General features: G+C 36.7%; 1 protein-coding gene across 1 annotated transcript; it reads right to left on the bottom strand.

The window, feature by feature from the left end:
- Nucleotides 1-1,100: 1,100 nt before the first annotated feature.
- On the bottom strand, nt 1,101-13,888 carry LOC127452230 (beta-1,4 N-acetylgalactosaminyltransferase 1-like). Its single transcript, XM_051717578.1, has 12 exons — nt 13,337-13,888; nt 10,757-10,900; nt 10,572-10,610; nt 10,323-10,460; nt 9,983-10,089; nt 9,606-9,643; nt 6,366-6,546; nt 6,080-6,166; nt 5,333-5,514; nt 3,948-4,091; nt 3,434-3,662; nt 1,101-2,853 (listed from the first exon to the last, which is right to left on the bottom strand). Exons 2-12 carry the CDS (start codon nt 10,885-10,887, stop codon nt 2,672-2,674), a joined length of 1,458 nt encoding a protein of 485 aa, XP_051573538.1. The 5' UTR covers nt 10,888-10,900; nt 13,337-13,888; the 3' UTR covers nt 1,101-2,671.
- Nucleotides 13,889-13,990: the final 102 nt, after the last annotated feature.

A 13,990-nucleotide genomic window follows, 5' to 3' on the forward strand; every position in this document is an offset into this window, starting at 1 on the left:
CCCCAGTTCAAATTGAGAAAGACACCGAAAAATGCGCCGAGACTTGGAGAGTCTTACCCATCATTGTGTCATCACTTCTTGCCACTGGTCTCGATACCGCTCAGACCCATTAGCCAGTCCTTAATAATTTGGTATCAGTAAACAGATATTTTCTTTTGTTTCAGGAAGTATCACCAGAGAACTGTCACAGCCAATGGAACCATCTACAACTGCTTAAATATGGAGACAAAACATGGTTAAATTCACAAAGCATTATTCAAAATTTAACAATCTATTATAATTGTCCAAATTAAAAGAATGCTAAAATTGAACTCATTTACAGATCATTAATTTCCATTCAGGTTGTATTTCTGGTACTTCACAAAAGACCATGTATCATGGTGGGGATTAAACAAAATAAAGGGTAGCCTCTGTCAAGCTTCTAGGAAGCTTAATTTAAAAACATCACCTTAATTCAATAATAGTCTCTAGATTGTTTTGAACCTACATTATGTGTGTCAGATCAACTTTCAGATCAACTGAATCTCTTGTCTTTAGTATAAACCGTTAACTTTAGATTGTCCTCTGAATATATAAATCTTTAGTCATGATGAGGAAAGTTGTTTGAACCTCTCCTTCATATCACTGTATCTAACATTATTGTCAAATCACATCATTTTCCATAGAAAATAAAATAAAATCAAAAGAAAATAAAACAATTTAGAGATGTGCCTTTAGCACACTTCAAAATCTGCTCTTGTGTTTCTTTTTCAAGCAGACACTTATCAAACTTAGACTGAGAGTGAGAGAGAGAGAGTAGGGCGGGGGAGAAATTCAGATGGGGACATTCCACTCCCTCATGCTGTTTCTAATCTTAACATTTGTTCCTTCTTTTTCTTTTTTTAGAATCTCACAGTAATATATTTAAGTTATTCTTCAACAGTGAAAATAGTGATCATTTTAATAATTCATTACATTAACTGCTTTTCTCACAAAGCACCTCCAAATGTTATTTTCAAACTTTCCCATCTTAAACCATCTTCAAGAAACCCTCTTCCAGAACGTTCATTCTACTTCTGTCATCCCCTACTTTCCAACATACATCAAAAACTGTAGAACCTTCAAATCTTTAATAAAACACAACCTTGGCGTGGCTACTACATTCCATACATGTCACTATTATTTATCATTTTGTTCAGTGACTTCAGTCTGTTGTTTTGTAAGAAGTGGACAGGAAACCTCTGTGAAGGGGCCTCACCATATATTTTCTCTAGTGTCAAAGCAGGAGACTCAGTTTACCATATGTGAGCACATTCCATTCCTACACAGGCCTCTACACAGATACACAGTAAGATACATGCTTGACCATCAGAAATAATTGTAGAATAAAATGGCTATATTTACATTGATTATACTTGATTAATTTGTATTCAACTTTATAACAATATTCTACATTATCTAATCAGCAAATCATGTGGCAGCAGTGTAATGTATAAAATCATGCAGAAATGGGTCAGGAGCTTCAGTTAATGTTCACATCAACCATCAGAATGGGGAAAATTTGTGATCTCAGTGATTTAGATGATGGCACGATTGTTGGTGCCAGACGGGCTGGTTTGAGTATTTCTGTAACTGCTGATCTCCAGGGATTTGCATGCACAACAGTCTCTAGAGTGTTAAGAGAATGGTGCAAAAAACTAAAAACATCCAACGAACAGCAATTCTGTGGGTGAAAATGGCTTGTTAATGACAGAGGTCAGAGGAGAATGGCCAGACTGCTCCAAGCTGACAGGAAGGTGACAGTGACCCAAATAAACAGGCATTACAAAAGTGCTATGCAGAAAAGCATTTCTGAACATACAACACGTTGAACATTGAGGCGTATGGGCTACAGTAGCAGAAGACCCCTCTGGGTACTACTACTGTAAGCTTAGAATGGGAAACTGAGGCTGCTATGGGCACAGGCCCACCAAAACGGGACAACAGATGATTGGAAAAACGTCACCTTGTCTGACAAATCTGGATTTCTGCTGAGGTACACAAATGGTATGCTAACTGCAGCCTCAGTTTTCTGTTCTTGGCTGACAGAAGTGGAACCCAATGTGGTCTTCTGCTGTTGTAGCCCATCCCCCTCAAGGTTTGACACACTGTGCATTGCGAGATGCTATTCTACTCACTACAATTGTACAGAGGGGTTATCTGAGTTACCGCAGCCTTTCTATTAGCTCAAACCAGTCTGTCCATTTTCCATTGACCTCTCTCATCAACAAAGTATTTTCAACATAATTACAGTTTTATTTAATACAGAGTACAATTCACAGTAATATTTGAAAACAATATTTTAATATCAGTGACACATAGAGTGTGATAAATATGACAACATTTTTGTTTAAACTGAAGTTTGTCCTGTTTTTTGATGGTTGACTCCATTGATTGAATAGTCTCAGAAAGAAAAGAAAATGTCACACCATTTCACCTTGCCCACAAAACGACTCTTTTCTTTATCAAAACATTTTTAACAATCACGTGTAGTTGGTTTCTGTGATGTATTTTAGAGTCTTGAACCTTACATTTACATACTTTTATTATAAGTAAAACAATTAAATAAAAAAAAGTTTTAAATTCTTTGTATGTGGAAAAGCAGCACTTGGTATCTGACAGGAGATTGGTCACCTCTCTCCGCAAAAGTCACTCAGTACTTTATGCATTTCAAATTATTCTTGAAGTAATGATGAGCCAGTTTGTTTTTTCCATCACTTTGTCCCGGAAACCTAAATCTTCTGTATTTGCTTTGTTTGCGTTTCTTTTGGTGGCCGATTGAAAGTCCTTTACAAGAAGCAATCATCAAATCTCCGAGACCATCAAGAAAAAACTCTGTGAGTGTAGATATAAGAAAAAGAGAAAAAGAAAAATCAAGAATAGATATCTAAAGATATTTCAAACAAATGTAGGATACTATGTACTATTTTCTACTTTCCACCCAGTTCTAAGCAGTTAAATGGGATGTATATGGGGACAACACAGAGGGTCATAGCATTACTTTTGTGACATCTTATTAAGAAAAAAATAATTACAATGTAATTATTTTAAATGACATTTTAAATAATTCTAACATTCTAATTAGCAGTGCATAGTGAATGTCATAAAGGTTCAGTACACACTCTTCAAACCACCGTATCTGCTCAGTCCTTAATCAAATAGCACATGAAGCTCGTCAGCCTTTATTTTGTGGCCCCAAAACATGCCTACCAGACCTATTTACTAACCTATTATAATTAGACTTCAAAAGTCACATGACAGAGGGCTTTTAACCCTATAACGCCGTGTGTATCAAATAAGATACACAACGTTTGACGGCTCCTGTTTCACTCTCTGTTCAAGCTGACGAGCCAAACAACCTATGTTATGTAAGTTTCACATGTTAATGGCACTTGAATCCACAAGATGCACCTACCAGTGTGAGCCACCCTTTTCAAGAATGGATCAAAGCCGACCCTTCTCACAGCATCTGTCCGTGCCAGGAAGAAATTGACGACCCCATCTACAAAGAAGCAGCCATTAAAGCCTGGTAGAGACTGAAGCTTCCCTCTATGCCGACGTTGGAGACAGCCACCCTCCTCTTCCTCCCCCTCCTCGTACACAAGGCGGAAAAAGAACTGATTGTTTCCTACTGCTCCACCAAGCTAGGGACAAAGACAGAGTGAGGTACTGTTCCAATAGCTTGTTGCCAAGGTGGGCCAAACTCATGGTTGGACAAGCACCAGTCATGTTTGTTCCACTAGCTGAAAAGCTTTACTTTGATTTATGAGTACTGAAATTTTAATAAAACAGGGATGAATTATGCAATTTTTTCACCCATTCTGTCAGAATTAATACTAACATAGGTAAGAAATTAAAGAGTGGAGATCATTTGGAAAAAAACAAAACAAAAGCTTAATTTAATTTCTAAAAAGCATCTCTTTACTGACCACATCCAGTTCTGGAACTTTCTCCATGATCTTGACAAAGTCTTCTATCCGCGTATTGTTCCAGAATATGAAGTCATCATCCACCCACAGGAAGTATTTAGTGGTCACCTGTGATACAGCCAGATTCCGGCCAGCAAACCAGCCCTGAGGAACAAGTTAATACTTAAAGGTGCTGTAAGTGAATTTTTTATAAAAAGACATGCAGAAAACGCCTATATATTTTATTACCTGTTAGATATCACTGTTAGAAATAGGTGTCATGAATCACACCTGTCACTGTAACAGCCCTAGGCTGATTAAACAGAGGGGTAAAAGATGTCCGCGGGCCACAGTCAGAACATTTGTTTGGCCAATCAGAAGACTTTCTGCCTGTCAATCATTGTGCACGTTCAAAGGGCAGCCCATATATGTTCGTATAAGCTCCGATATAGTGTCCTGCTCTCGCGAAACACTCAGGGTTGGTCGGTAAAATGCCCAGGGATCCTATTAATTTTTTAAATAGAGCTCTGTGGTTGTTCATCGATAATATATGATTTTGTTGAAGCCATCAGTCTATATTATTCCAGCTTAATTTTTTTAGAAATCATGTTTAATAGTGGAATTCCTGTTGAAGAACTACACTACCCATGATCCTGAAAAGAAACGCTCCAAGAATCAGACAATTGTGGATAACAAACTAGACTAGTGACATATTGTGAATGACTGAATCGAGCTGGTCTTCCTACATTCTCAAACTACTTATATATTTGTAAATCTCAAAATATTTGCCATAAAATTCAAATGTATTATTTCTATACTTATAATCAACTAATACTTTTTTTGTAGTTCAGGCCCTCATGAAAGATAAGTCTTGTTCCTTTGTCTTTTTGTCAGATTTTCAAACATTTTTGCTTCATATCAAAGTTTGTAATGTTGTGATCCACCTCAGAACTGGTTGGTTTGGTTCATGGCTTAAAACTCTTTTATGAAGAATTTTATGAAAACTCTATGGAAGAAATGAATGGGTTAGATCCTTCTGGAACCCAAATGGCTAAAAAAGTGGGCAGGCACTGGTGCGCTCTATTGCTCACAGATTTGCTAATTAAATCATAGATATGCCCCTGAATGTGACCAATATGATATAATACAACATCCAACTTAACTTATATAATAGTAAAAGTGATGCTTACCTGCCAACATCACTAATTACACTCTGAACTTAAAATTGTGATATTAGATCCTAGCATTTCACAGTGATTGAAGACCTATGTAAATTGTCAGTGTGCCTACACTGCTACACATTTTGTGGATTAGTGTTCGACTGCATCTTGAGATTTCTCTGAAAACAGAAAAGTGTAAAAAGTACCTTGGCATATCATGTGTAGATAAAGTGTAGAAATGTTTACCTGTGCAGGTGGCATGATGTATTGCTCTATGTTGCTGCCATTCACCTTTTCTGGAATTAGGCTATCGTCTGCAACAATGATTTTGATTTCCGGGTAAAACTGTCGGATACTGTTGATGAGGACATTCAGCTCCTCATACCTCAGAAAGGTCTTGGTTGTTATGGTTACCTGTGAGTTAATATCTAAGTTGAGAAAAAGCGAGAGGGTCACTGATCAGTGAATCAAGTTTAAACACCTGATTCCCTTTCATTATAACGTATTTTTAATATAGTTGGTCTCATTAAGTATATTTGAAAAAAACTTTTGAATGGTGTATCCATTAGAATACACAATCATGTTGCATTATTGGTCATAAATTGCTATAATCAAATGATTATTCTTGTTTGTGTTGTTCTGATGTCATACAATACACTTATAACTTGTTTATTAAGTGTATTATAAGTAATGGATGCTGTAGTTTGACAGCTGGTAATTACCGCAAAATAAACCCTAATAGGGTTATCAGTCTTGTATCCCCTAAAGGGGTTTATTTTACATTAATGGTCGGCTGACTGTACATTATCCCATATGAAATTGGTTGATTTGACCATAGAATTGTCTGTGATTGACCAATCATATTCAAGTATTCCAAACAGCAGTGCAATGTAATACCTTATAATCATAAAAAAGTGCAGACTGAGCAACAAAAATATGCTATATTGTGTATATTAGATATTCATATTTCTAATTTGAGCTTTGTGGTCTTACCTTTCCCTGGGTCATACAGAACAGGGACAGAAGTTCTCTTGATCATGATGGGAAATACGGCCTCATAGTCCTCAAAAGACAAATAAACTAAGGAGAGAAGAAAATTAATATTGTTGGAATGGACTTCAAACATCAAAAGTGAGTTGTATTCAAAACCCTATAAAAAGTAAACTAGAATGTTGAAAAACAAGCTCTCTTGCAAAGCAAAGAGCATGATTGCATAGTTTATATCCTTCTCTGAAGTAATTAAATGGAATAAATAAGAATAGGAGAGTATTTTCATTACCCAGATCTTTAGTGTTGACATGGTAGAAGGTGCTAGTGTAGGTCACTCTGCTCAACAGGTCATTGAGTTGTATGAGACTGATGGATAAAATGGTCAGTTCACTCTGACCCTGTCCATCCACCTGCTCTCCATCTACAAGATCCTCCACTGAGAGCACTCCACCCTTTACACTCAGGGACACCTGGCAGACATAAAAGATCAACCAGAATCAATGGAAATTTTACAGACATAACTGGCAATGGATCTTTCAGTGTAGTCTAATCAAAACTAGACAATGATGTAAATCAAATGCTTTTTGCTTTTGTTTCCTCTCAACATCATATCTTGGAGTGCATGGTTGCTTATTGCAGATATACAGAGTTTAAACCACAACCAATGCACACCATGCCTTAGACGGAATAGAACGTTTTGTGCCAAGTTCACCTGTTTCAATAAATTGTCAAGCAACAGTAAATGAGCAAGGCTATCAATACCAAACATTATACTAATAGTTAACAAACCTAAACATTCCCTGGTTTCTTTAACTTTGGTAACCAAAAATATATATATATATATATATATATATCATCTGAACTGTTAAAATACATCAATAAAATTGTTCTGTTGAGCATCCTCAGTCTTAGCTTTTGACTTTTGTAATCACCTAGCATGACTATTTTAACATGGCAATTGTTAGCTTGTCTAGTTGAAAGGCAATCCAATTGATTTTTTAGGCAGGTGAGCAAGCAGCAAGCATGAAAAAGACAAGGATAGGGTGGCATGCAGAATGTTTTTGCAAAAAGATAGCCCAAACAGCTAGGAAGTGAAAGAGCTAGGCAGGTCAGTCTAAAAATAACTTGAATACTTGATTCTGATTGGTCAATCACAGACAATTATGTGGTAAAATCAACCAGTTTCATACATACAGCAGCTGTGCTAGTTGTAAGTCTCTCATATCTCTTTCATTTCACATAATAAAATAATTTCAACTCAATTTATTCATTAATTAGGTAAGTTTAATAACAAGTGGGATAATGTACAGTCAGCCAGTCAGTGTAGCAAAATAAACCCCTTTAGGTGGAAAAAGATGGATGACCCTGTTTAGGTTTATTTTACCAACACATAACCCCACAGTGGTCGATAACTACAGACCGGTCTTTCTCCTACCTCTCCTGGCTAAAACTCTTGAAAGGGTTGTATTCAACCAGTTGTCTGCTTTTCATTCACAGAATAACCTACTCAACAGATATCAGTCTGGCTTCAAAAAAGGACACTCAACAGAGACTGCCCTCTTGTCAGTAACTTAAACCCTGTGACTGGTGAGAGCTAACTCTAAATCATCTGTCCACATCCTCCTTTACCTGGTTGCTGTTTTCGACAAAGTGAACCACCAGTTCCTCTTGTTCATTCCTCTCTGCCCTGGGCATCACAGGAACTGCACTTGGATGGTTAAAGTCATACCTCACAGGCAAATCCTTCAAGGTTTCCTGGAGAGGAGAGGTGTCCAAGTCACACCAGCTAACCACTGGTGATCCTCGGGGATCAGTGCTTGGACCCCTCCTTTTCTCGAACTACACTACATCACTTATCTACTGTACATCTACACTACATCACTGGAGGCAATCTTCATTGCCTCCAGCTCAAGCTGTCACATCTTCACCTGTTTTTGAGCATCAATCTCAAGGCTGTGTATCTGAAGACACAACTATTTTATGCAAAATTTCAGCTTGATGCTTTTGGGCTTTCTCCCATGCTTTCATTTTTAAGCGAGCATGTGGAAGCCATGGAAGCAGGTGAGAACGGATCAAAGGGCAGTAAGCCCGCTCTGACTTCGGCCTCCACCTCAGTCTCCATTACGACTCACCCCACATCTTGCCCGGCTCAACATCACAAGAAGAACCCGCTTCAGCACCAACAACCAATCATTAAGATATATGGCTATTCCTACCAGTGCTTTGCAGATGATATGCAGCTTTAGTCCAGCCTGATGACCCCACCATCTCAGCTTGTTTCTTTGCCTGCCTATCAGAGATCTCAGCCTGGATGAAGGAGCTCAACCTTAAGCTCAACCTTGCCAAGACAGAACTCCTAGTGATCTCTGCAAACACATCTTTTAACCACAACCTCACAATTCCTCTTGGTTCTACTACACAAAAGCCAACCAGGACAGCCCGGAACCTGGGAGTGGTGGTCGTTGACCAGCTTAACTTCACTGCCCACATCTCATCAACTGCCCAGTCTTGCTGGTTTACGCTTAACAACACCAGGAAAATGACTTCCTGTCTGAATATGCTGCGCAGCTCCTAGTCCAAGCTCTGGTCATTCCAAGGCTGAACTACTGTAACGCACTGTTGGCCGGCCTCCCAGATAGCATGATTAAGCCACTGCAGATGGTCCAGAACATAGCAGCGTGTCTGGTCTTCAATCAGCCAAAGAGGGCTCACGTCACCCCGCTCTTGATTTCACTCCGCTGGTTACCTGTAGCTGCGTGTATCAAATTTAAGGCTTTGACTCTGGCCTTCAGGATAGCCAATGGAACAGCAGCTTCTTACTTCAAATCACGTCCCAACTCGCTCTCTGCGGTGAATGAATGAGTGGCATTTCACAGTCATTTACTTTCTCTGTTCCTCTGTGGTGGAATGAGCTTCCAACCTCCACACGATCTGCTGAAACCATCTCAACATTCAAGAACCAGCTAAAAACATCTATTCCACGAGCACTTAACCAATCCACACTAATTGCACTATTTGATCATTAAAAAATGTTCTTTGCCTGTCTCTTTCTTCTGCGCTAGCTTCTATACTACTTCAGCTACTCAGAGAACTTGACTGTGTTATACTGCAGATATTGTTTACTTTTGTATGACAGATTTTTTTGCTATGTTCCTCATTTGTAGTTAAGCTATAGACCCCACATCAGGTCAGCACAGATTTAATGAAAGTTTTTTTGTTTTTGTTTTTTGTTTTTTACATTTCAATAATTAAATAATTTTCAAAATGACATTATCATGGAGCGTTGAAAGTCCTTGTCTTTTTTACATCTCATGAAAAGTAATCAGTATTAGGTCTTGAGTCCACATTTCAAAAACAGAATGAGTAAAGAATCATATTTATATATAACACTAATTTGTCCAATTTTCGCAGATTTTGACCTGTGTACCCCTGCAAAAAGCTGAATGTAAAAGACCCTCCACCTACAGAAACAAGAGCAAACGAAAGAATCCCACATGACCACTATAACATCACGCACTTCAAAACTAACCTTATATAGTCTTCTTTTTTGTGCGTGCAAAGCCAAACCTGTAAGAATTGGCAGTTTCAAAATTTATATATCCAACCTCCAAACATATTTGCAGTTGTAATAGTAAATAATAATAAGTACCATTCTGCCAAATTAGATTTTGGGATTTAATTTTACATTTTATTCGTTTAAAATCTAAACTTTCTGGGGTAATTAACCTCTAACATCTATTTCAGCTTGAAGACAGTGAAGAGGAAATATATGTATATGCTTTTATTGTTGTGTAAATTATATCTCACATCTAACACCACTTAACAGATAGTGAGAACTAAGCAGTAAAATAAAACTATCACATCTGAGAAAGAGAACATGAGTTACATGAAAGAAAAGAAATGTACCTGGTATCACACTTTTTGTAAGAGGTTCCACTATGACACCCTGGATAGGATATTGGAGGGGGGAGTTGGATGGGGCAAGAATAAGTGTATCCAAGTTTGTCTTCATCCTGAAAGAAACGCATTGAGGAAACAGATTTTTTTTTTAATGTAATCACTTTTAGCATTCATTAAGACCAAATGCCTTTCCAAACAGCAATAGTCTTTAAAATGTTCTCCATTTATTCTTTCCTTTACGATGCTTCCTAAAAATGTTAAACTTGCTTCAACTCTTTAATGATCAGAGATGTAATGAGACTGAATGAATGGGTAGGAACTGAAATTCTCGGGAATCCTCTTTAACCTGAGCTTGTATTGTCTGTACTCCTCTGATCGTCGTCTCTGAACATCTTCTAGTTCAGCCGCTGGCACGTTTAGCCCAGTGATAGTAAATCCCTTGCAGGAACAAGATGATCGATTTTTACTGGGAAATGGTCCAATGCTGAGGTCATGAGTAAACACACAAAGGCAATAAATATGTGAAGATAACAGACAAGAGATCATATGATGTGAGAAAGATTTATCTAAAAATGCTAAGTAACCAACCACTTACATTGGTTTAGTAAAGACTGTATTTTGGAGACGCCTTGTGCTGTTGAAAAGAAAAATGTCATTCATAAATCATAAAGCCTTTACAACACCACAAGATAAAACAAAAAGCTATGTTGAAACCAGACTGGCACTAAAGTAAATAAGATAAGATGGATAAGATAGAGGGATAAAAATATAGGCTCATACCCTGTTGGCAACAATATGTTCGTGACTCCTGTAACATTCAGCATTCCAGTTTGTGTAATGTAAATACCAAATGCAGTAATACCAAGCACAGTCAGGAATAATTTAAGCAGGCAATCTCGGTTGCAGTTCATTATTAAAGATAATCTGAAAGAATAAAGTGTTACACACATCAATAGCAGTAAAGGGCTACTATTGGACAGGGACGGACTGGGAAGAGAGAAACCGGCCCTCTTCAGCCAGTCGCGGCACGTTCAGCATAATGCGGCAGCCTGTTTCAGTTTATCGCCGCCTGTTCGGCTCCGTTTCGCGGCCAGCCCACCGGGAAAAATCCCGGTTCTCCCTATGGCCAGTCCGCCCCTGCTATTGGAGCTCTAACATATAAAAGTACAAAATGAAAAAGCCTGAAAGACTGCACCCATCCTGCTCCTCATGCTAATTTGAAAGAATGTTGAAGAACAACATATGTATGGTGTCAACATATAAAATTTCTGAACCACAAAAACATTGCCTGAAATGTGTGTTCTCTTTAAACCAACAGAATTCCTTATATACTGTCTCGATAATAAAAAATAATTTAAAATAATTTGCTGAAAGCTTTCCAACTTTTCCAGATACTGCAATTGATGGAGCATCAGAGAAAACTTCAGAATAAATCAGACCAAGAAAGATTATATTAACAAATGAATACATAACATATATTTTAAAAATGAACAAATCAAAGTATTTAATCAATAAATATGATATAATATTGCATTTATTATATTTTGTTACATGTTTATTGTTTAATTGCATAATTTGTACTATTTACGGGTAAGTACATTGATTTGTTGAACACGTGCTAAAAACCGATACGGTCTCTTTAAGGAGATCCGGCATTTCTGTAAACAGCGTCTTAAAATTAGCAGGTTAACAAGAGAGACTCCAGTGTTTTTATCTCATCTGTGCTATGCCTGATTACAATTAAATGTTTATTTTTTGTTGTTTTAGATCAACTACTGACTGTAAAGAACAGAAAGAGTATTTAAGAGAGACATTATTCAATGACAAATGGGTTGCGTGGATCTCGTCTTTAGACCAGTGTTGGGTGTAATGCGATTACAAAGTAATTAGTTACTGTAATATAATTACTTTTATGGCAAAAAAGTAGTGTAATGCATTACATTTTAAATTCTTGTTATCAGATTACAGTTACTGACTTTTAATTCATCGAATTACTTTTAAGTACATTATTAGCGTTACACATGTTTTTGAAATAATATTTATGTAGCATTATTTTAAAGCATGAATTATAGACCTGTAATGAGTGAGGTCTATAATATGAGTAATGTGAGGGAGAAATGTGAGGTGCTGAGTGTATAACTTATGTACAGCAATGGAGGAGGAAAAAGAGACATTATTTTGAATTTGTTGAGAAGTGTTTTAGAAAGTAACTTAAAATGAAAGTAATTTGTAATGTGAATGATTACTTGTCCAATTAAGTAATTAGTAAAGTAAACGGATTATAATTTTAGAGAAGTAATTAGTAATTTGTAGTGGATTACTATTTTTGAGTAACTTACCCAACACTGCAGACACACATACAGGGAACAACTTTTACTCTCAACAGGCAGTGAAAGGATCTCGCTGCTGAATACACCACTATACTACACAATTACTGATGAGTAAAATCTAAACATTTACCAGCCAGTTGCCAATATACATTTTAGTCTCACTGCGTGAAAGTTGCGCATAGAGTAAAAGATTGATCCATGGCTTTTGAGAGTCGATATCCAATCGACCAAATAAAAAAATAGAAATATATATATATATATATATATATATATATATATATATATATATATATATATATATATATATATATATATATTTTTTTTTTTTTTTTTTTTTTTTTTTGTCCAGCCATAGAAACGAATACCCTAGGGGTTTTCAAACTGGACAATATTAAAAAAAAAAAAAAAAAAACTTAGTTGCCGCTAAAACGCCAGTTAAAACGACGTTTTAAACAACTTTACAGCTCAATTAATAATTTGACAAAATACAAATTTTATAAAATTATAAGCTTCCCATTTCTGCCTTTAAACCCTCCAAAAACTGGCCCCATTTACTGTCATTGAATAAAGTGTATCACTATAACCTCGATTTCTGCTTTTTGTTTTTAAACCAAAGGAGGGACAAGTCGAAATAATGTTTTGTGGTAATCAACATCATGCCACCACATATGTTGACAATTGAGCTTAACATGTATTGAACGGGGAATATTCCTTTAGTAACCTATAAATCGTGCAATGGCAACAAATCAAACTATTTAACTAGCACACCTTACAAGTAGTTTACGTCTATTCATTTAGCAACGTTCAATTGTCTTACAAATAAAAATGCTAAACCGCACGCGATTCAGACGGCATCTGAAGCGCGACCCAAAATTCCCAAAAGTTGACCAAAAGCTAGTAACATATGGTTCCCGTTAAATAATAATGATAAAGAAAAATAACCATTTAAGATCTATGAAGATCTCAAACAGTCAGAACAGATCATACATCTTTAGTGACAATGACAAATCGCTCAGAGAATAAAACTCACCTTTAATCCACAAAGAGAGTAGGAAACTGACGTGGCTTGACAAAGGAGGGGATGCTGCCAGATCTGTCAACTGGATAAACTTGTTAGAGTGTATCAAATAAATTAATTTACGAGTACATAATTAGTCAAATACTAGTGATGTTCAAGGTTTCAACGTGTTTTTCTTTTAATTAAATAGTTTTGGTGAACACATGTCAGAATCATTGTGATTCTCCAAACTCATCTGACAGGTTCAAAAGCCTGTTTTCATGTACTTTCAAATTGCCATGGCTGCTATTGGATAGCTTTGTTATCAGGGATATCACAGAATTAGGTAATTACTGCACACACAGTTATTTTTATTTTTTACCACCACATATTTTAGAAAACATTTTTCATCCTAGCCTGAGAATGACTCATGTCCACCCACACAGTTAAGCTGACAGGGTGCAAATGTCTCTCCATTGTGACCAAAATTTAAGAAAAATGTTGACACCTCACGCCTTTTCATCCCCAACCAGATTGACAATCTATTTAGACTGTTTAGTAAGGAATGTGAATACTGTTTCCTCACCCTTTTGTGAGGACAGTAAATCTCCCCAGTAGTACATAAATGCCACTGTGGATTCTTCTTTTCATTAAAATAATCTGATGAATTGTACTGTTCTGTTCTGT

Source organism: Myxocyprinus asiaticus, chromosome 14 (assembly GCF_019703515.2).
Source record: "Myxocyprinus asiaticus isolate MX2 ecotype Aquarium Trade chromosome 14, UBuf_Myxa_2, whole genome shotgun sequence".
Taxonomy (NCBI): Eukaryota; Metazoa; Chordata; class Actinopteri; order Cypriniformes; family Catostomidae; genus Myxocyprinus; species Myxocyprinus asiaticus.